Genomic DNA, 21817 nt, shown 5'->3' on the forward strand with positions numbered 1-21817 from the left:
CAGCTAATATGACTCACTTTTCGTTTTCCCTGGGCATTAGCGCTGAGCTCTGATAAAAAAAAAAGAACCACAACCCTTTAAACTAAACATAGACATCGCCCTAACTAGGTGTTCACTGCTTCTATTGTTATCTCAGAGGGAGATAAAGTCAGATTAAGGCTGCCCCAAAGATCAGTTTTACCATGCAATTGTCTTCCTTGTTCACAACATGACAAAAGGAATTAGAATCAAACCTTGTTAGTTATTGCACTGACTATTCTTCTTTTTGTTCACTGGAAAACCGCACTGGCTGGCTTCTCATTTATGCATCAAATTTATATGCCACTCATCTCGTGGCGCGAGGCCAATTAAACCAGCATGGACTTGTTTTTACCTAGCTGTTGCGTGAATCCAGCCAGGACACAACGGTTTGCAGCTTAATTTAATGCACGAACACAGTTATTCTGGGTTATTCAACCAACAATGGCGATGACAAATGTTTTTGTGCGAACGGCTGGGTTTAGCTTACGTGGTTTGTAATCTTTCCCATGATTTGGCAGACATGGTAGGAAAGAACCGTGTGAATTTACAGTAGCAAAAAGTTACTCGGTATGATGCAGAACCTCCAGCAAATGGTATAGCTCAGGAAGAAGTCTGGAAGGATTGGCTTATTTTGCAGAAGCCAGCAGGCATCAACTAGCTGTCCAAATCACTTCTATCGCCTACCTATGTTCTCCGTCCCTGCCAGGGTTCAAGGATTCATCACAGTTCTGATTGCATTCACAAAATCCTGAAATTATGTGACCTTTCCGGCCACCAACCTTCCAGTTTCAAAAAGTGGGAAGCAGCTCATGAAGAAGATCCAGAATGCGGTACCATTCCCCACTTCTTCCAAGATCCCCTGAGCCACAGAGAAGACATTCCCCATACACTACTCAAGCGGCCGGCAATCTAGATCCAAGACTAGATGGTCTACATGTGGGGCGTACGATTTCACATGTTCAATATGCAAGATTTGGGTTTTCCAGAGTTTCCTGTCCAGGTCCTGAAGCAAATCCTGGATCCGTGTGGCCGTGACCTCTGCCCAGCGCTGCCATTCTTGTTTGGCTGAAGTTGTGAAGGATTGTCCGACGTTCTGGAGGACATGGTGGTCCTCCAGAGCGACTTGATTTTCTCGGCCACGGGATGTTGCTTGGCGGGGACCCTGCTCTGCTTGCTGGGACCACTCAAGTGCCTTTCCTGGAAAAGTCTCCACGTTTTGGTGTAGGTGAAGGACCCCTCCCACATCTTTTCTCAAGACCTGGCAAGCGACTGGCCAGCCTGCCTCCGACGTCGGGATCAGTCCCAGGTTTACTCTGTCAGCCACACCCCGTAGTTCCACCTCCAGCCAAGGAGAGAGAGAAGAGGAAACACTTTCTCAAATCAAAAGCATTGGTTTGTCTTCCTAGCTTGGTTTCTACTCAAACCAGGTTTCAGGGTCAATTTTGAGGCTTTTTCTACTCACCTTTCTATTATCCCCCTGGTGAATGTGGCACCGATCCTGAACGCCGTTCAGATGCAGGTTCCTCCGTAGAGCTTCCACGGCATGAGGGTTCCACTCACAAGCGTGGACCAAGGCAGCGCCAGCATGAATTAAATACGGGAGAGTGAAATAGCCAATCCCTGAAAAGAAGACAAATGCACTCAGTCGTTACATTATCTTTGACTGACAGCCCTCTAAGCTTTGTTTACACAGACTGCTGCTTACAAGCATTCCTCCACCTTTTATCTGTACCACTCAAGCACTAGCAGCTCTTAATAGCAGATCCCGCAGAAACAGAATTGATCGGAGCAACTGCGCAATACTTGTTGCCTGTCACAGCTTAGCAAGATGCGTTTAAACCCAACCCGCACACTTGTTCTTTCACTGATCCAAACAGCCCCACAGGTTCGGCATTCCAAAGAATCCTCGAGATTCAGAAACACTTTGTACCCAAATTAGAATTTCAACAGTTTCTGCTATTATCGAAGCATATTTACCAGCATAAAGATCCACCACGACTTCTCCTGTGCATAACATAGAGGCTATCCGTAGCTTTTCAGTAATGTTTCCCGGAGACAGCATGCACTGGGTCACATCAAAGCTGTATCTGTGGAGAAAACACAGATGCAGGAGACTCGGTACCCATCCTAAATTGCCAAGACATATACTAAGCCTAAGTCTAAGCTTTGCTAACCAGTAGGGCTCATGGCTCTGATGGAAGAAAAAATTGGCAGCCTAGATTAACCAAGCAGATGTTCATCTTTGCTCGTTTTGGAAACATATCAACTTATTAGAGATCTTTCTGTCCCGTCCGGCAACAGAATTCCCAAAGGGACTAACAGAAATCAGATAACTTCATATCCAGAGTAAAAGACACATAAAGTATGGGAAATGAAAACTACAGGAATAGGAAAAACAACATGGCACTTTGAACAGGCGTTATCTGCTTTAAGATCTCCACTACAGGAAATCTAGCTAATTTCCAGTCAAAATACTCTACTGTGAAGACTTTTTCCATCTTAACTTTCAAGCAGAATCTGCTTTCCTACAATTTAAGACTATTGTTCATTGCACTAGTGAACACCACCAACTTTCTTAATTAAACTTAGGGCAACCTTGGAGGGGTTTTTTTTCTGACTCATGGACTTCAACTCCCAGACTTCCTGAGCCAGCCATTCTGGGAGTTGAAGTCCACGAGTCATCAAAGAGCCAAGGTTGCCTACCACTGGTCTAGGATCTTTCGTGTGATTCCAGTGTAAGTGAAAGAGGAGTAAAGGAGAACCTTTCCTCTCTTACCTGATTCCATTGTCCACCTGTTCAACCCAACCATCCTCACCCAGCAGCAGGGTCACAGCAGGAGAGCGAAACACATCTGGCTGCACTCGCCCCCGTTTGGCTAAACGCCGGGCCCCCAAAACACTAGCAACCACCTGCCAAAGTTCTTGGCCTAGAACAGAGAGTGAATGAATGAACGAATGAACGAGCCTTTATTGTCAAAGTACAACCATGTATACATTGAGATTGGCTGAGCCTCCGTTCGTGCCCCCAACCCCAACTCACAGTGACAACAAACCCTCCATCTTATTACATCATGTGAGCTAACTGCACAACACATCGGCTTTGCAAGTCAATCATGCATAAAGTTTATAAAATTATTTCCCGTTCAAGAGCCTAACAGCCCATGGATAAAAGCTGTTCTTCAGCCTGTTGGTACGGCTGGCTATACTCCTATATCTCCTACCCGATGGTAGGAGAGTAAAGAGATACCGACCAGGGTGTGAGTCGTCCCTGAGAATTTTCCTCTCTCTTCCAAGGCAGCGAGCACATAATTTCTCACTACAATGTTGTTCAGTTACACCAAAAGCAACCAGGAGTCTCTTGTAATATGTTTAAGCTTCAACATGTAATATTTATTACAACAGTTAAGTTTCTAAAAGAAACCGTATCACCAGATGAATAAAGAGTAACCTTATCTTCAGATGGCAGTTCTTATATTTCACTGTGGTCTCACGTCCAAGTACTAACTCTGTTTACCTTTGGGAATATCAGTCCAGATTGACTTCTATCACCTATTTGCATATTATCTGCTTTGTTCGTATGTACTGTCTGTATTGAATATAGTTTGTTCCGCATTAGTTTAATGTGTGGTAAGAATTTAGCCCAATTTAGCCCACTGTGGTTTATTCAGCAAACTATGGTTAAATAAACCATGGCTTGGGGCAATTGTGAAGCCCAATCATTGTAATTCAGCCCACATATGTGCAATTGTAGTTATCACATCGGCTTCTCCTGTTGCCCCAGGCCTCCATCTCTTCCTCCTATTTCTTTTATTATGTAAATTCCATGCAGTAAAGATCCAGCATGCCATAGCTTCGGGAAAACCCTGAGCACCAAGTCACTACTATGTAAATAACAAATACTAACCTTAACAAGGAAAGGAAATTAATATTTATAATGGGAGAGGGGGAAAAAACTGTTCAGTCCCAAATTAATAGAACTGCATTCTAGCTGTTTTAATCTTGCATTTCCCCACAGTTTCTTTCTGCAAAAATACTTATTTGGCATAAGGAATAAAAGTCTGGTTTTGCTGAAGAGGGATCCCCCATTGTAAAATTATATTTGTGATTTGTTTGTTTGTTTGTTTGACTGACTTCTATAGCTGCCCATCACAGTAAATGACTCTTTACCCAATTCTCTCCACTGCTTTGCTCTAAAGCAATCCTCGCTTAGAAGAACAAGGTCCCCATGCCTCTGCCAGGACCGTGGCAGATCTTTCTCTAACTCTTCTGACCACACAGCACCATGGATTGACATGAGGTGTTGTAGCTCACTGTGTAGTTTCTGAACAGGTGAACGTACCATAACTGCTTTCGAAGGAATAGGATTCTAAGGAAGAAAAATAAATGGTTAGTTTCCTCCGTGACACACACACACAGCTTGCTTCACTTCTGAATCCTCTCTAAACATCTAAGCTGTGTGGGGTCCTTGGTGCTCTCCGAACTTGATTATCTTAGCTATACATCCTAGCTGTATGGGTGCTTATGATAAAAGGTTTTTTAAAAAGCAGAATACTTTGAATGTGTTAATCAAAACCCCGATGGTTCCCAAAGCATTACATTACACAAGCTCAGCTCTTTGGTGATATTGGAACAGTTAAGCCAATGGCAGCACCAGTACCAGCCCAGACCCATGGCTACATCAAAGAAGCTCAACCAATGTTACCAAGTAAAGCAAGCAGAAAAGCTGGAAGAAAACAAGGAAGAATGGGGAAGAATGATCAGAAGCAAACGGGACAGTATTTATTTCCAGCTCCAGAGATAAGTCTAGTGTTAGGCAAAAAAATATGACTTCTCAATCTCAAGAAGAGCTTGACTTACATGGATCCATGTCAGAGTGCAGGTCTTTCCATGTGGGATGCTCTCTTTCAGCTGCTGTAGGTGCTGCGGTGTGAAGCTTTGACTGAGTATAGGCAACGCCGTAGTCCCATCAGGAAGTTTCTGCACTCGATAAAAGGAGTTGAAAATCCCTTCTTTCTTCAAGAGTTTTCTGTAATGGCAATAAATTCATGAGGATGGCCACAGAAGTCATTGCCTTTGCTACAGAAAAGGTCCCAAATGGAATAGCAGATTGAAATCAGCACCAAAGAGAAAATGAATCTGGCTTCACCAACAAGTGGCCTGGCCTTGAGAATTCATCAAGACTTAACAAGAAATCTATTGATGGCATAGCAACAAAGCAGGAAAGCTGGGCGTGATGGAGGGAGAGATTAGATATAGGTGGGTAGATGAGAGAGAAAGAGAGATATGATTGAAATAGGAAAAGAGAGGGAGAAGATAATTAAATACAGAAAGGATAGAAATAGAAGACAGGCAATTATAGATAACAAATGATAGAGACAGAAGATAATATAGATAGAAGTATATAGAAGTAGAAGATAGACAGTGATAGAAACAGAAGATAGATAGATAGATAGATAGATAGATAGATAGATAGATAGATAGATAGATAGATAGATAGATAGATAGATAGATAGATAGATGATAGATAGATATAGACAGATAAGATAGATATAGAGATACAGAGATAGAGATATAGAGATACATAGATGTCAGACGATGATAGATAGATATAGATGATATATAGGTGAGAGATGAGATGATAGATAGATAGATAGATAGATAGATAGATAGATAGATAGATAGATAGATAGATAGATGATAGATAGATAGATGATATAGATAGATGAGAGATGAGATGAGAGATGATATAGATAAGAGAGAGAGGGAGGGAGAGATATGACAAACAGACGATGACAGATATAGATAGATGATAGATAAGAGAGAGAGATGACAGACACATGACAGATAGATAGTGAGAGATGAGAGACAGAGATATAGACAGATTCAGGGGCCAGGTTGAAACGAACTGGGTATCAGGCGAAGAAGACCTGCCCACATCTAAACCCCAACGCGCTGCCTTCCTACAAATCTGCCCTCACACCTCAAAAGCTGAGCAAACTGAGCCTCGGCAACGAGAGCCGCGGTGCCGGCAGAGGACGAAGCGTCGGGCTCCATCTTCGGCAATCGCCACACAATCAGCGCGGAAACGGAACCCACGTTTGAGCGCCAAGGCTTCCGGGGGGAAGGAGAAAAAGGTGGGACCCAATGAAAACGAAGCTGGCGGCGGCGCCTTTCGGCGACGGACCGGAAGCCGAGGTCGTGAGTTGTTTGGTGGGGGGGGGGGGAAAGCCGCGGTGGGCGGAGAGGAGGAAGATGGCGGGCTTGTCGGTGCGGGACCCCGCGGTGGACCGGTCTCTGCGCTCCGTCTTCGGTGAGGTGCTCTTCCCGCCAGCCTCCCTCTCTCCCCGGGGCGGCAAAGCCTCCTCTCCACGCCGCCTTGGCGCGCCCGTGCCTCGCCGAGGGGGACTACAATCCCCATCACCGCCAGCCGGGCTATCTTATTTAATTTAATTTAATTTTAATTTTATTAAACTTATATACCGCTCTTCTCCCGTAGGACTCAGGGCGGTTCACAAGGTTTTTTTTTAAAACAATGCAACAAGTTACAAAACTTAAAAACAATTAAAATAATTACACTAACCTTGAAATATAATATTGAGGGGCATGGGAGATGTAGTCCCCTCCGTGGGGCCCTGGACTCTCTGGCTAGTTTTGTGGGGGATGCCTGGCTGCCTGGAAGTGCATAAACTCCAGTTCCCATCATTCCCAGGCATTAGCACTTGAAATGTTTTGCACGCTCTTTTTTTGGGGGGGGGGGGGAGAAATGCATGCAACTTTAACATCTCTTCTTAAAATTGCGCTCATCGGTGTATATTTTTAAATCAGCTTTCACATATATTATCTGTCTATGAAATGTATATGTTATGGTCTTCTGTAATTATTGAAGCGAATTGGTCTTAAAACACTTTAAATCTGGGTTGTTGTTTTTTCATTTCTTCTGCATACTGTATAGGCCTGGGCAATGTTGTAATGTTGGCATTTCACTCTTTCTAATGTAAATTGAATCCTCAAAGTCTCTGTAGAGAAATTCCTGTCTTCGACAATATTTTTCCACTTCTACGTAGGTTTTTATAATGCAACGGCATAATTTAGCCACAGTAACAAATGCCACTTTAACTGGACTTGGTATCATGCCTGGGGGTGATGTATTATTGTTTGCCTAGGGGCCCCTGTATTTTATTTTTTTAAAAAAATGTCTGCTGTAAGATTATTTCAGTCTGGGCTGTACCTGAAAAGGTGGCTGCCTAATTGCAAATATGCCCACAGATATTGATGACCTGCTCCTGTCTTTCTCCTGTAGTGGGGAATATCCCTTATGAAGCCACAGAGGAACAGCTAAAAGATATCTTCTCAGAGGTTGGACCTGTTGTCAGTTTCCGGTGAGGCGCTTCCCTTTTAGAATTCCCTGAGAACTGGTTCATTCTTAGGCCTGGAGGATTTAGAAATTGTGCAGAGAAGGGGCAGAAGATGAGGTCTTTATGAAGAATAACCAGAGTGCATGTATTGGACCACAGTTTCCATTCTTGAAATCTTAATTAAAATCATTTAACCAATGAGAAAGGCCTCTGTCTGAGAGCCTAGATCACTCATCCCCAACTTGGCATCCTTCAGATATCTCAGATGGATCATGCTGGAGCCTCCATTACTCTGGAAAACCACTGCAATTGAAAATATACAATATGTTAAAGAGATGGGAGTGCTGGGCTCTCCAAATACAGGTAGCAGTAGTGAATTGCTATTTCCAGTGTCCTTCACCATTAGCTACGCCTCTACAGCAACATCTGGAGAGATCCTGCTCTGGCTTAGAAATAGTTTCCTTTGTGGGATGGGGTCATCAATTAGTTTTAATTCTAATGTTCTCATTAGCAGCACCCCGTCTCCATCTCTCCCTCTCCCTCTCTCTCTCCCACTGCCCCTCTTCCCTCACCCCACCCCCCGGTGTCTCACTTCTCTTCTTGGGCATAACTCTCTTGGTTTTCTCTGGTCTGCCAACCAGATTGGTATATGACAGAGAGACGGGCAAACCAAAAGGCTATGGCTTTTGTGAGTATCAAGATCAAGAAACCGCCCTCAGTGCCATGCGGAATCTCAATGGCCGAGAATTTAGCGGAAGAGCGCTTCGGGTGGACAATGCAGCCAGTGAGAAGAACAAGGAGGAACTGAAGAGTGAGTCTGAAGGCCCATCAGAAGGGTTAGAGAGGGAGGAGTGTGACATTTTACAGCACGGGTGACCTATGACCTCTGGCCCTAAGGTTTCCCTTTATTTCTCTGCTAGGCCTGGGCACTGGTGCTCCCATCATAGAGTCACCCTATGGAGACCCTGTAAACCCTGAAGATGCTCCTGAGTCCATTAGCAGAGCAGTGGCCAGCCTGCCTCCTGAGCAGATGTTTGAACTGATGAAGCAAATGAAGGTTGGAGGGCCAGCCAGCCAGAGATCATGGAGGAGGGGAGGGTTGCTTGATTGTCTTGTTAGTTGCAGGAGAGGGAGGATCCTTTCCTAGAAGCCAGGTTGACCTTGGGTTGCAAGTCAGAAATCTCATGTCTTCTGCCCGTCTATTTAATAGAAGTATTTCCATCTCTTTTTGCAAAGGGGAGGAAATGTAACCTTAAATTAGCAGGTGTTGGAAGTTGGAGAATTCTCTCTCTACAGAAGTAGAGTAGTTAGCTGGAAGTGCAGGGCAACACGTTGGATGCAGGAGAAAAGCATGTGGGAATTGGAAGAAGGAATGAGTCCCATCAGGGGCAGAAAAAGAGCTCATAACTTGAACGGGTTCCTTGCGGAACCAAAGACTGTTTTATACCAGATCAGGTTATTCTCAACCCATTAATACCGATAGGCTTTTGGGTTTCTAGATAAAAAGTATGCTCACCTTGTACCTAATTGGTCTTTTTGGGGGGGGGGGGTTAGGGTTAGGAATCACTTCAGACTTTCTGAAGCAACTTTCCCCAACCTGGGGGCCCGAGGTGGAGGGGTAGGAGGGAGCAGAGATCGCATTGGGGGAAGTTGTTTTTAAAATGGGCATTCTTAACACCTTGTGGTTGCTGAGCATATATCCTACCTGTCCCACGGTGAACGGTTCCTTCTCCCATAGGGAATGCAGTGTGTAAGAAATGGAAGTACTGGAGATATCAGTAGAAATGGCTTTTTTCATATTGAGCTGTGGAGAAAAGCTTCAAAGGTTATTGAAAGATGACAGGTCAGTTGTTCCTCGTGTTCTAGAGTCTCCTCTTTTCCATTTTTTTCCCCAGTTGTGTGTCCAGAACAGTCCTCAGGAAGCACGGAGTATGCTCTTGCAGAATCCTCAGCTCGCCTACGCCTTGCTGCAGGCCCAAGTGGTGATGCGTATTGTTGACCCAGAGATTGCGCTGGTACGTTGGTCACCTTTGCGGTCTTGGGATAAGAGGCAGAGCCACGTGCCTTGAACATATGCCTGTTATCTTGAGAGAGGCGTATTTTATTTTTCTCTCTTCTGTCATCCAGAAAATTCTTCATCGCCAAACCAGCGTCCCATCTCTGATTCCTGGAAATGCACAGCCAGGGCCAGGGCAGGGCCCTGGTCCCGGGCCAGGAGCCGGTCCCGGGCCAGGACCTGGGCCAAATGCTCAGATGAACCAGCCGAACGTCCCTTCTTCTCAGCCACAACCAATTGTAAGCAGCTCTTGTTTTGAGTTGAATCTTTTCCTTCGGTTTGTGTTGCATATCTCTTCGGGTTGAAAGAGCATGTATTAATTTGGGGGTATATTGTGATCTATAGGAACGCGGTGGCTCAGTGGGTTAGGGCGCTGAGCTTGTCGATCAGATGGTCGGCAGTTTGGCGGGTCGAATCCCAAGTGCCGCGTAACAGAGTGAGCGCCTGTTAACTCGTCCCAGCTTCTGCCAACCTAGCAATTCGAAAGCACGTAAAAATGCAAGTAGAAAAATAGGGACCACTACGGTGGGAAGGTAACACCGCTCCGTGCGCCGTTGGCGTCTAGTCATGCCGGCCACATGACCACGGAGACGTCCTCGGACAAGCGCTGGCTCTTCGGCTTTGAAACAGAGATGAGCAGCACCGGCCCCTAGAATCGGAAACGACTAGCACGCATGTGCGGGGGAACCTTTACCTTTATATATTGTGATCTGCAGATATTCGTTGGCCATATCTCTTCTTTCTGTTTTTAGGTATTGCTAAAATTATTTCTAAAGTAGTAAAATGATACAGTAATAACCACCTTATAAAATCAGTAATTATAAAACTACTAGCCCACTAATGGTAAGCAAATTAAAATAGACGGGAAAGCGATGAAATCAATCAGCACATCAGCAACATAATCAGCAAACTAGCTGGATTGCAGTTCCTAAATTCATTCATTTTTAAGGGCCTGCAAGATTTTTTCTCTGGTTTTGCTACAAAAAGCTAAAACGTCCAGAGTTAACTAAGGAATGGATAAAGTCACAGCTGGGCATAGGGTGCCTGGAATTGGGCCCTGCTAGGGAAGGCTGATTATTATTTTAATTTGTTGGATCTTTTCTTTGTGGAAATATTAATGTGAGTTGGTGCCCCAAACTTGTCATTTCTCAAGTGTGTCATTCGGTGAAACTTTGACCAAACTGTACCAAGACAATTATTCTTATATGGTTGGTATCCTGTTAGATAGCAAGGATTTGTAGGATACTGCACAAAAAATATCTCATTAATTACTGACAACTGGCACGTCACAAAGCTGGCGTTATTTCCCTAACCAGGGATTTTGTTAGTTTTTGACGGGTGCAAGGGTCAGTCTCCCATCTGGCGTGTCCAGTTTCAAGTTAGCCAACTCTGCAGAAATCTGTGAAACCTCATTGTGCTTTTTCTTTCTCTGAGTAGGGCGGGATGCATGTCAATGGAGCTGCTCCTCTGATGCAGCCCCCCATGCAAGGAGGAGTACCTGCTCCAGGGCAGATGCCAGCTTCAGTGCCCGGACCTGGCCCTGGGCCCATGGCTCCAGGAGGTGAGTGGGTCAATACGTTGTTCTTTCCTAGCCTATTTCACAGCTCTCGGGGCAGAATCAAGCATGATTGGAGTCAGAACACATTGGCGACATAAAATAAGCAGGAGAAACTTAGCCAAACTCAGTTTAATCCTGCCTACTTGGGAGTTAGCTCTTGAATTCATATTTAGTCATGCTTAAATTTGTATTGAATTGCCCCATTAAACATTTAAAGCTGCAGTCCTATATGCAGTTAATTGGGAGCAAGTCCACCAAATTTCCCTGGGTGTTCATCTAGGTCAGAGGTAGGGAAGCCTGGCTCTTTGATGACTCGTGGATTTCGATATCCAGAATTCCTGAACCAGCCATGCTGACTCAGGAATTCTGGGAGTTGAAGTCCACAAGTCATAAAAGAGGCAAACTTCCCCTACCCCTGACCTAGGTAAACTTTTGTCATTTAAACTAGATAATTTAGACAAGAAGATGGATAATGTATACATGAAGCAATGGATTTATGTTGGATGGCAATTTATTTTTTATATCATTCTGTAAATAATATTTCGGTGAAAACTGCTGGTTAATTTTTTTTCACTCCCAAGTGGCCAATAAGTAAAATTTCCCAAGCAACGGCAGTGTGCCATACCAGTCGTTGATTTGAGCCCCTTGTCTTGAGCGGAAGCAAAGCGAAGTGAGCATCAACAGTTAAACATTAAGTTTTGCTCATCCTTGGTTTCTGAGGCCCCCTAAGTTGAACACATTTCCTCTTCAATCACAATGATACGAAAATCAGGCCTGTATTGTGTTCTCCCTGTTTGGGCTGCTTTGAACAGTTCCTTTTCAAAAAACATCTAGTTGACATGATGTTATCGCTTCCTTCGATTTGAAAAACGCTTTGGAAATTCTGATCTGGACGATTTAAGCTGGCCAGCTTAGCTCCCAAGCTTTTCCCATTTTCACTAATTCATCTCCCTGAACGTTTCCGCAAATGTTCTCCTGCAGGTAGCATGCCAGGGAGCAGCCCGATGATCTTGGAACGCGGACAAGGTAAACCCACCATTCCCCCTTGGTTGGTTGGAGCACAGATCTCTAGGAGACTGAAATCTTACCAGCTCGGGACAGTGACAGATTTGAATTGAGAGGGGACTCTGTACCGGGAGTTTCCTACAAGCAGGGTGCAATACATTTGCAGCTCTGTAATCCTTTTTATGCAGCCCTGAAGCTCCCTCCGGTTCCGTGTGAGCAGATCAGGATTTCATCCTATTGTGAAGTTGGAAGTGCATGAAAACAGGCAGCATAAGCCCTCTAAATAGAACATGCAGCTTTTTTAAAAAAGAAATCCATATCGGGGAATCCAGCATCCCCCCAGCCCCACCCGTTTGCATGATGCAGCTCCGTCCGCTTTGCATCAGCACACACACACACACACACACACACACACACTTAACCCTCCTAGAAGTGTACTGTGCGTCTCCCGGCTGTCAAAACAATTGCCCGCCACAACGTTTTCCGACTAGCTCGCGGCAATCATGTAGCTCTGCCAGGATTTCTGTAACTCTGTCCCTCCGTTTCTCTTTGCGCTTAGTGGACAGTGAGAGCGATGCTTTCCCCAGTAATGCTCCATCAGGTACTTGCATGCAGAAAACGGGAACGCCACCCTTGGTTGAACTCTCCCAGGCGCCCGCCCCCCCCCCATGGGTTAGTGCTCGAACCGAGTTGCGCCTGCTTTCTTTTGTTTAGCCAGCAGAGGGTGCTGCCGCCCACTTTTTTGAGATGCTTTTCTTGTTTTGTTTTTTGGACTTACATTTTCTTTGCACAAAGAAACGGGGCTTGCTTTGTTCTGGTGATGGAGGCCAAAGAGGTGTATGACTGGAAACATCCCTGCGTGTTATTCTACCTTTTGCATTCAAATGTTACATTACTTCTGCCCACCCCACTCCCCACCATGCTCTCTACATGGGGGCTGCCCTTGAAGTACACCCGGAGGTTTCAGCTGGTGCAAAATGCGGCCGCGCGGGTGCTTATGGGAGTATCTCGATACTCCCATGTTACACCTCTCCTGCGCGAGCTGCATTGGCTTCCGGTTGCCCTCCGGGTGCGATTGAAGGTGCTGGTAATTACCTTTAAAGTCCTACATGGCTTAGGCCCGGGGTACTTGCAAGACCATCTGCTGCCAATGTCAACGTCCCATCGCCCAGTTTGCTCCCACAGAGTTGGCCTCCTCAGGGTTCCGTTGGCCAGGCAATGCCGGCTGGCGACCCCCAGGGGGAGAGCCTTCTCTGTGGGCGCGCCGACCCTCTGGAATGAACTGCCTCCGGAGCTGCGGACGGCCCCTGACCTTCGATCCTTCCGCCGTGACCTGAAGACATGGTTGTTCCAACAAGCGGGCCTGGACTGACCATGGTTTTTAATTTGGTTTTTATTGTGTAAATTGTCCCGTATTTCTTATATTCATTGTTTAATTCTTTTTTAATTTTTCTATTTTATGTCTCTTAATTTTTATTGTTGTGAGCCGCCCTGAGTCCTTAGGGAGAAGGGCGGCATATAAATTTAATAAATTCTAATTCTAATTCTTTTCCCAAAGCCCTTAAAAAACTGCCTTGTTGGGTTAGGCAAAATCCCTTTTTTTTTTAGCCCCAAGCTCTGATCGCTTCCAGGCTGCCAAATGTCCCAGCAGCTTACTAGCTGTGATGTAAATAACTATCAGAAGGTGGTGTGTTTCAGTATATTTATTTTCTTAATTTTCTTTCCAGTCCTATCCCTGGGACAAATTGCAGTATTCTCTTGAATTCATCTGGTTTACCTTAATGACTGGGTGGAAAAGAGAAGCCTTCTTCCCCTCTGTTGTTTTTTTTTTGCTCCTTCTCCTCCAATGTTGCGCTATGCTTTGAGATGCATGTCTGCAGTGTCTCTAAAATTAAAATGGCCAAGTACTTAAAATTGAAAGTACTTTGTTCTTCCAGAAATGGAGACAGATGAGTTCACATTCCCCCTTAGCCTGGCCGTGAATCTTGCAGACATGATTTTGGCTTTCCATACCAGTTTACCATCATGCTACTTGGGCAGCCATAAAAATCAAATCAATCAATAAAAATAAATTTTGCCTAAATTTAGGTCTTTTTTCCCCCCAGTCATTGCTTGGGTTTACGCATTGCATGATGTAGTAACCTGGTTTGTCTAGCTTTGGGTTAGCGGGCTCTAAATTGAATTAGCCTTTGTGGTTAATCATTCATTGTTCATGGCTCAGTGCTTTTAAATAGCAAAAACCTGGACAAAACGAGGGCTTACTGTGATGTGTGAAAGTTGTTGTCAGCCATGCCAGGCGACACTGAATTTCCCCCCTATATCGCTCTTACAAATCAGCTTACAAAGCATTAAAAACCTGGATAATAAGTGCCTTGAAATGTTCTTCCATTGAAACCAGAAATAAAATATTCCCCGGAGATTAAAAGCCATCATGGAACACAGGCAACCTGTTGCTGGGTGGAAGAACTTAATGTCTTAGCTCTAAAAACTGGGAGGCACCTGGACAAAAGTAGACCTGAGTCTCTGGCAGGTTTGCATGTGAGTAGGCCATTGTTGAGATCCCGGTTACTAGATTCTTAAGGGCTTTCTGGGTCAAACCATAATTTTTAATTGTGCCAGAGGACTGATCGTTTCTGTTGGTCTTAAAAGTACCAACAAGCCCTGAATTTCTCCTTTCCTAAAAGAAGAGGATCCGTTAGAAACCCACCCAGCACTTTTCAACAGCAGCTTTTCCCATCCCTCCATCCCTGCTTCCTTAGACTCTACCTGGCAGTCACCTAATACCTCCTATTAGGCCAGGGGTCTCCAGACTTGGCCCCTTTAAGACTTGTGGACTTCAGCTCCCAGAATTCCCCAGCCGACATGGAGAGAGGCGAGCCTTTGAAGGCAGCCCCCTTATACAGCGGTCTAATGCAGGGGTCTCCAAGCATAGCTGGCTGAGGAATTCTGGGAGCTGAAGTCCACAAGTCTTCAAAGTGGCCAAGTTTGGAGACCCCTGTATTAGACCCTGGTGTTAAGGGGTTGCCTTCAAAGGCTCGTGTCTCTCCAGAGAGGTACCACAGGACATGTTCTAGCCGGGCGTGTGCATGCGTGTGGCGGGCGCCTCTCCTGTTGATGTGACGGCTCTTTCTCCCTCTCTTCCTGCTACCCGGCCAGGAAACCTGCAGCTCTCTCCCGTGGGACCTGCCAGGTCTGCCTCTATTGAGCGCGTTCAAGGTACCAGTAGCTGCCATTGGCCTCCTCTTGCTTGTGGCACCCTGCAAAGGAGGGGCAAGGCTCGTGCGCACACCCAAACGTGTATTCCCCCCGCTTAGGTAGAGCTGCAAATGAAGCAGCAGGTGTGGCTTTACGTCTGGGATGAAACAGATGGGAGAATGGCATCTGTAACTCTAACTGTAACTCTAACAATATCTGTATTTGTACATTCTATTATTTATGTCTCTGTTCACCGCCCTGAGTCCTTAGGGAGAAGGGTGGTATACAAATCAAATAAATAAATAAATAAATAAATAAATAAATAAATAAATAAATAAATAAATAAACTATGGAGCAGGGGGAAGTCTCCACCTAGTGCTAGCAGAAAGAGGGGTGGCGTCCGATGAATATTTTGTGCTGACCTATCATTAGGGTACCAAACTCTTTTGAAACCATCCTAAGTATTCTTCACATAGTTTGTGCATCTTTCTTTCTTCTTCAACCGTGCTCTCTCCTTCTCTCCCCTTTGCTCTTGATCTCCCCATCCCCGTTAGCAATAAGCTGGTTGGTCTCCCCATCCTTGTTACCCGCTGAGATGTTTCTCAATCTTGGCAACTTTTAAGACGCGTGGACTTCCATCTCCCAGAATTCCCTACACAGCATGAGTTAAAGTCTGCACATCTTTAAAATTGCCGAGTTTTAAGAAGCACGGATTTAGATTAGAAGCTCCTCCGGGAGGGGGGTTTCCACGTGTGTTTTCTTTTATTAATTGGATTACACTTCGCCAGCGTCTCAGCACTTCGGTAGAAATAATGCGAGGCTGGAGTACACGATCCTTGAATTTACTTGGAATGATTTTTTTATTGACTGAACAGGAGTTATCTTAAGGGTCAAGCGAAGAAGCGTACACAGGTGTACGTGCCATTTAAAACGCATGGGAGCAGGAGCTTGATCCCTTTTAATTGGGCACGTGAATACATTATAATAAGTGCCGGGAGGAACTAATTAAAATCTTTTGCCCTTGTGTTCAGAACAGATAGGATTGTATCAAAACAAGCTGGACCTTTTACGAGCGTGTGAAGCGTGCTTGTCCCGAGTCTGCTCCTCCTCGACAAGGCAGAATATGTGTGATTAGGGAAGAGAGCGCGGGCACAAGGTAGTCTGTATGGAGGCAATTCATAACCTCCGCAGGCCTTCAGCCTACGGCAGGCTTCCTCCTAGCTAAAGAGTACATGAAGGAGAAGCGCCTCAGTTCAAAAACTGCCGAACCATACGATTTATACACGGTTTCTCTTCCTGACCCTCAAAGCCCTCTTTCTGCTTCCTCGACAGTGCCTATGCCAGACCCACGAGCCCCTATGCACCGGGGGCCAATGCCAGCTAGTGGGCCACCCCCCCGAGGCCTTCTGGGAGATGCCCCCAATGACCCGCGGGGAGGCACGTTGCTGTCGGTCACTGGAGACGTGGAGCCCAGGTAGGCAGGTGGGAACGGAGGCTGTATGTAGGGGGTCCTCTTCCAAGGGACGCGGTGGCTCAGTGGGTTAGGACGCTAAGCTTGTCGATCAGATGGTCGGCAGTTTGGTGGGTCGAATCCCGAGTGCCGCGTAACAGTGAGTGCCTGTTACTCGTCCCAGCTTCTGCCAACCTAGCAGTTCGAAAGCACGTAAAAATGCAAGTAGAAAAATAGGGAACACTACGGTGGGAAGGTAAGAGCGCTCCGTGCGCCTTTGGCGTCTAGTCATGCCGGCCACATGACCACGGAGACGTCCTTGGACAAGCGCTGGCTCTTCGGCTTTGAAACTGAGATGAGCACCGGCCCCTAGAGTCGGAAACGACTAGCACGCATGTGCGGGGGAACCTTTACCTTCCAAGGGACCGGAAAGCAGGCTGGTTTCAGCAACGGGAGAATTAGGGGTTGCAAGCAAAGCAGTCTTTGTTTCCATTAAACAACAAACAACACCCACCCCCCCCCCCCCCGTTTGACTGTAGAGAGCAAACCGGAGCTTGGTTCCAATTCTTTGCATCCCTCCTGCAACCTTGTACTTACTCAGGAGTTCCTGCAGGCAGCAGTCTCTTCTGTAGACTCATACTGACTGTTCTTGCACCATAAAACGGAGCCCCGTTTGCGTCCTAACTTGGTTCATCGAACAAGCCAGAATCAGGCTTGGGTTACCGATCAAACAGAGCCCCTTTATTTACTGAGGTGAGAGCTTCTCCAGAGCTTTAACCCGGTGCCTGATGTCTCCTTTCTTCCCTCCTCGCCTTTTCCGCAGAGGTTACCTCGGGCCACCGCACCAGGGGCCACCAATGCACCACATGCCCGCACACGACAGTCGTGGGCTGCCCCCCCATGAAATGAGAGGCGGACCAATGGGAGAGCCACGCCCCCTGATGGGAGAACCGCGCGGGCCCTTGATGGATGGCCGAGGTAAAAGGGAGGTGGGCAGCACGAAGGTGTTGATGCAGGCGGAACCTGTCCCAACCCATTCAGTAGGACAGGAGAAGAATGATGAGGTCAAGATTCTGGATGATGTAGGAAGACTTTTCGGAGCCTGTGGCCTTACAGACGTTGCCGAGTGGTCATTCCAAGCTGCACAGTCAGTAGTGGCAACGTTTGGCCCACAGATTTCCACCGCGTTGTTCTAGCACAGAGGTTTCCAGCCTTGGCCACTTTAAGCTTGGCTGGCTGAGGAATTCTGGGAGTTGAAGTCCACAAGTCTTTAAAGTGGCCAAGGTGGGAGACCTCTCTTCTAGCAGATGCAAAAATATATAAGCAGTTCATCCAACTCAACTGTACCATCGTAAGCTGAAACAAAAGGCAGGGTTGGATGGTCAGAACAAAAACCTGGTTTTACAGCTGCAGGCCTTATTCCCAATGCGATGGGGCTGCAAGCCTTTTGAAACTCCTGCCTGGCTCTGCTGGAGCGGGGAGCTCCTAGTTGTTGCCTCTTGACGTGTACAGTCGAACTTGTGTAAGAAACACCTCCCTTCTTTTATGTAGGTGGAAGAGACCCGAGGGGCATGGAGCCCAGGGTGATGGATGGCCGGGGCATGGAGCCGAGAGGCATGGAACCCAGAGTGATGGATGCGAGGGGCATGGAACCTAGAGGCATGGAGCCCAGAGGCATGGAGCCCAGAGTGATGGATGGCCGGGGCATGGAGCCCAGAGGCATGGAGCCCAGAGTGATGGATGCGAGGGGCATGGAGCCCAGAGGCATGGAAGCCAGAGTCCTGGATGGAAGAGGCATAGAACCTCGTGGGATGGAACCCCCCAGGGGCATGGAACCCCCCAGGGGGATGGAGCCCCCCAGGGGGATGGAGCCCCCCAGAGGCATGGAGCCCCCCAGGGGCATGGAGCCCCCTCGGGGCATGGAGCCCCCTAGAGGCATGGAACCCCCTAGAGGCATGGAACCCCCTCGGGGCATGGAGCCCAGGGGCCCTGGAATGGAGCCTAGGGGCCCCGGTCCGAACCCCAGGGGTCCAATGACTGGCGCGATTCAAGGTCCAGGGCCTCTTAATATGGGAGCAGCCGGCCCACAAGGCCCTCGGCAGGTAGGTGGAGGCCACACCTGAGACAAACACTCGATGCTTGGAGAGTTTCTCTCCCCACCCCCGCTCCATTGTGCCAACCTTTTCAGGGCGCCTTCTTCTTAAAGCAGACAGGACGATTGCATGCCAGCTGCATTAGGACTGGGGGGGGAGAATGGCCTTCCAAAGGTGTATGAATCGGGCAGGGCAACCCGTAGACCAAGCCTTTAAATAAAGAGCCGTTTGCAGAAATAATGCGGCTGGCTCCATGAACGTTTCTCCTGATAAATCGACAAAGCTTTTTGTTGTCGTTAAAAAAAAAAATCATCCCCCCACCCCGAGTCATGGACTAGAAAAATCCATCTCTTGGCCAAAAGGACGATGGCAAAAGCTTTCTTTTGAAATCTGTGGTCCGAAATTAAAATTTGCTGGGTCAGGAGGTCGGGTCTTCACGTTATTCTCTTGTCAATAGATTTGCGCACACCTCCATTATCCCCCCTTCTCCCTCCCTCCCTCCCCTTGTTTCTTGTTCAGAGATAATTACTCTTTTCTCAGATTGTCAGTTCCACTTTGGCTTGGCAGGGCAGTAAATCTGAATATATTCTGTCCTCAGGTTTCTAACATGCCAGGGACAGCAATGCAGGCTGGAGCCATGGCAGGCACAGCCGTGCAGCCTGCAGCCCAGCCCGGAGGTTTCAGCCCTGGGCAAAACCAAGTCACACCCCAGGATCATGAAAAGGTAAAGAATATATATATATATATATATATATAGGCCTTGATTTAATAAAAAGACAGTGGGTTTTTCCCCCCCTCCCCTTTGATTTCCCCATGGCAGCTTTCGATCCTTTAATGTGAGCCAATGGAGGAAAGCGCAGCTGAATTCCTACTTCTAACCTTTTAAAGACTCCACCTGAACATTTTTTTAAATGGGTTTTAGACCAGAACTACTCTGTTTGGCTCCCCTGAGATTGGATGAAGCTTTCTGCACGTTGCTTTTATTCCTTCGTTTGGGTGGTGTTCACTGTTCGTTTCTGGGCTCTTAGCCACCTCCAGGACAGGAGCAAAGGAAGGGTTTGAATTTGTACCCAAAAGAGGCTGTAAAGAATCCTTTCTCCTCTCCTCTGACTCTCGCTCAGAGTTCAGGGGCTCCCGAGAGATTTGATGCCCATTTCAAACCTGGTCCTTAATGTGTTTTAGAAATGCCAGTTAACCCGAGCTATGATTCTTTTTTTTTTCTTTTTTTTTTTTACGCTGCCTATTAACAATCCATCGAGTATAAATAGGGCATGTTGTCTTATTTTCTTCTGTAAGAGCTTGGTCCAGAGTAGAGGGAGACCATCAGCTAGATTTATGGAAGAATTCTCCCCAATCCCGAATGGAGAGAGATCTTAAACCTACGCCGGACAAGCACAGTCTTATCAAGGCTTCCTTTGCCCTCCCCTCCTGCATCATTTTTCCTCTCTTTTTTTTTCCACTTCTCCACAGGCAGCCCTCATTATGCAAGTCCTCCAGCTGACGGCGGACCAGATCGCCATGCTGCCTCCCGAACAAAGGCAGAGCATCCTCATTCTGAAGGAGCAGATACAGAAATCCACTGGCGCCCCGTGAACCACATTCCTTGGGTAAAAATGGGTCTTTCAGCAAGGCAGGAGCAGCGGGGGAAGCCGCGCCGGTTTCTGCAAGACAGCACAAAATCTTCAGCGATCGTGCAAATGCCCTTCACGAGCAGTCTTCAGCCTTGAGGGAAACCCTTTCTGTTCTAGCTCTGGCTTGGTTTTTAACTTCTGAGCCCGCCTTTTAGCCCTTGCAGGAGCAGGTTTTTTTTATATATATAATAAAGGGTGAAAGGCCGAAGAATTTTTCTGTAGCCTGCCCTGTGTTGAAATTTTACCCTCCATAAGCTTTGCGTCCGGTTTCTTTTTACGCTCCTCATTATTTCAGTGAAGTATCAATGCCACCTGTCCGTCCTCCCGTACATTTCAGATTTCTATAAATCTGGGTCACACGGCGTTCTATTAATTATAAATGATTACAAAACGACGCCGTTCCTCAATAAAACACTTGAAAAGCTAAGGACATCCCATGTTAATTAATAAAAGGGAAAACTACTGTACAGGCCTGGTGTGTTTTAAGCACTGGAAATTCTGGCAGGAAAATAAAATCTCTCTAGAGTGCTAGGTTTTGTTACGTTTTCTTACACGTGTTCCATTTTTGTAGATTAATTATAATATTAGTACACCCACATGCTTAATATTCTACCTCATTCTACCATGCAGATTTAATTTTCACTGCTTGTTGTCTTTTTTTTTTCCTATTAGGTTGAAATGTCCTCTTTATTTTCTGCTGAGGAGAAGACTGGGGTATTGCCGCTTTTCTTAACGCTGTCCTTTTTATTCTTAACAGGCTTAGAAATCCTTTGAACGAAATTCAGCCCTGGCTGGAAATGACACTGAAGGCAGCTCACAGACCCTTCCCTCGTCTGATCCAAATCAGAAAGGAGAAGGGGGGGGGGGTTCTTGTTCCCGCCCCCTCGTTGTTTCCATTCTTCTCTCTCAAAATAAAACTACGTTCTACAGTTGGAACACATTTGCCTGCGTATTGTGCGAGGCCTTCTTTGCTTCCATAGTATTTTTTACAACCACACCCAGTTCTCCTTAAGCAGCATATAAGAAGTTGGATTCAGATTGCTGGGTTGCTTGGGAAAAAGAACGTAATTGGAGGGGGGGGGGAACCATGATGGAAGGGGGCTGCTAAAATCTAACATCGTCAAAGGGATGGTTTCAATTACCCTGATTCCAAAGGAATCAGAATTGGCTGCTCGTGCAAACCAGCAGCAGTTGAAACCGCCAGTAAGCAAATCAAGATTATAGCTCCGCTGATGTAGCATTCTAATACAGGAAAGAGGAACATTTTAACGGAAACCTTATCCTGACTCTGCACCGTTCAAAGCCTGCTCAGACTACATTACAACCCATTAACATTAGCCTTGGAATAATCCCTTATCGGATGGCTGTTTATGTGCCTGTCGTGTTGCACCCTTGTAATTTCCCACCCACAAGAGTAATCAATTCACAGCACTCCGAGCAAGCTGATTGCTTG

At 46.4% G+C, this 21817-nt stretch overlaps 2 protein-coding genes across 3 annotated transcripts; one reads left to right on the forward strand and one right to left on the reverse strand.

The window, feature by feature from the left end:
- Positions 1–365: 365 nt before the first annotated feature.
- On the reverse strand, positions 366–6085 carry TRMT12 (tRNA methyltransferase 12 homolog). The gene is made up of 7 exons (XM_081336311.1): positions 6002–6085; positions 4879–5047; positions 4189–4387; positions 2798–2948; positions 1999–2108; positions 1484–1641; positions 366–1360 (listed from the first exon to the last, which is right to left on the reverse strand). Exons 1-7 carry the CDS (start codon positions 6073–6075, stop codon positions 911–913), a joined length of 1311 nt encoding a protein of 436 aa, XP_081192437.1. The 5' UTR covers positions 6076–6085; the 3' UTR covers positions 366–910.
- A 122-nt stretch (positions 6086–6207) lies between these two features.
- Positions 6208–21304, forward strand: CSTF2 (cleavage stimulation factor subunit 2). Of its 2 annotated transcripts, XM_081336679.1 has the most exons (15): positions 6208–6331; positions 7322–7400; positions 8018–8187; positions 8297–8433; positions 9272–9391; positions 9504–9671; positions 10870–10993; positions 11972–12016; positions 16523–16664; positions 17464–17618; positions 18192–18314; positions 18360–18742; positions 19332–19457; positions 20204–20340; positions 21122–21304. In XM_081336679.1, the coding sequence occupies exons 1-14, from the start codon at positions 6274–6276 to the stop codon at positions 20324–20326; spliced, it is 1953 nt and encodes a 650-aa protein (XP_081192805.1). In that variant the 5' UTR covers positions 6208–6273; the 3' UTR covers positions 20327–20340; positions 21122–21304. The 2 variants fall into 2 exon arrangements, with proteins under 2 accessions (XP_081192805.1, XP_081192804.1); XM_081336678.1 differs by having other exon boundaries at positions 18192–18742.
- Positions 21305–21817: the final 513 nt, after the last annotated feature.

Source organism: Vipera berus (genome assembly GCF_964194415.1).
Source record: "Vipera berus genome assembly, chromosome: 11".
Taxonomy (NCBI): Eukaryota; Metazoa; Chordata; class Lepidosauria; order Squamata; family Viperidae; genus Vipera; species Vipera berus.

Excerpts from the sequence above, each read along its gene's own strand:
- TRMT12 (XM_081336311.1), bottom strand. The coding sequence starts at position 6,075 with ATGGAGCCCGACGCTTCGTCCTCTGCCGGCACCGCGGCTCTCGTTGCC. Across the intron at positions 4,388-4,878 it reads GCACTCTGACATGGATCCAT|AATCCTATTCCTTCGAAAGC; the intron begins GTAAGTCAAGCT and ends TTTCTTCCTTAG. Across the intron at positions 2,109-2,797 it reads CAGGTGGACAATGGAATCAG|ATACAGCTTTGATGTGACCC; the intron begins GTAAGAGAGGAA and ends TTTTCTCCACAG.
- CSTF2 (XM_081336678.1), top strand. The coding sequence starts at position 6,274 with ATGGCGGGCTTGTCGGTGCGGGACCCCGCGGTGGACCGGTCTCTGCGC. Across the intron at positions 7,401-8,017 it reads GGACCTGTTGTCAGTTTCCG|ATTGGTATATGACAGAGAGA; the intron begins GTGAGGCGCTTC and ends TCTGCCAACCAG. Across the intron at positions 17,619-18,191 it reads GCCCTTGATGGATGGCCGAG|GTGGAAGAGACCCGAGGGGC; the intron begins GTAAAAGGGAGG and ends TCTTTTATGTAG.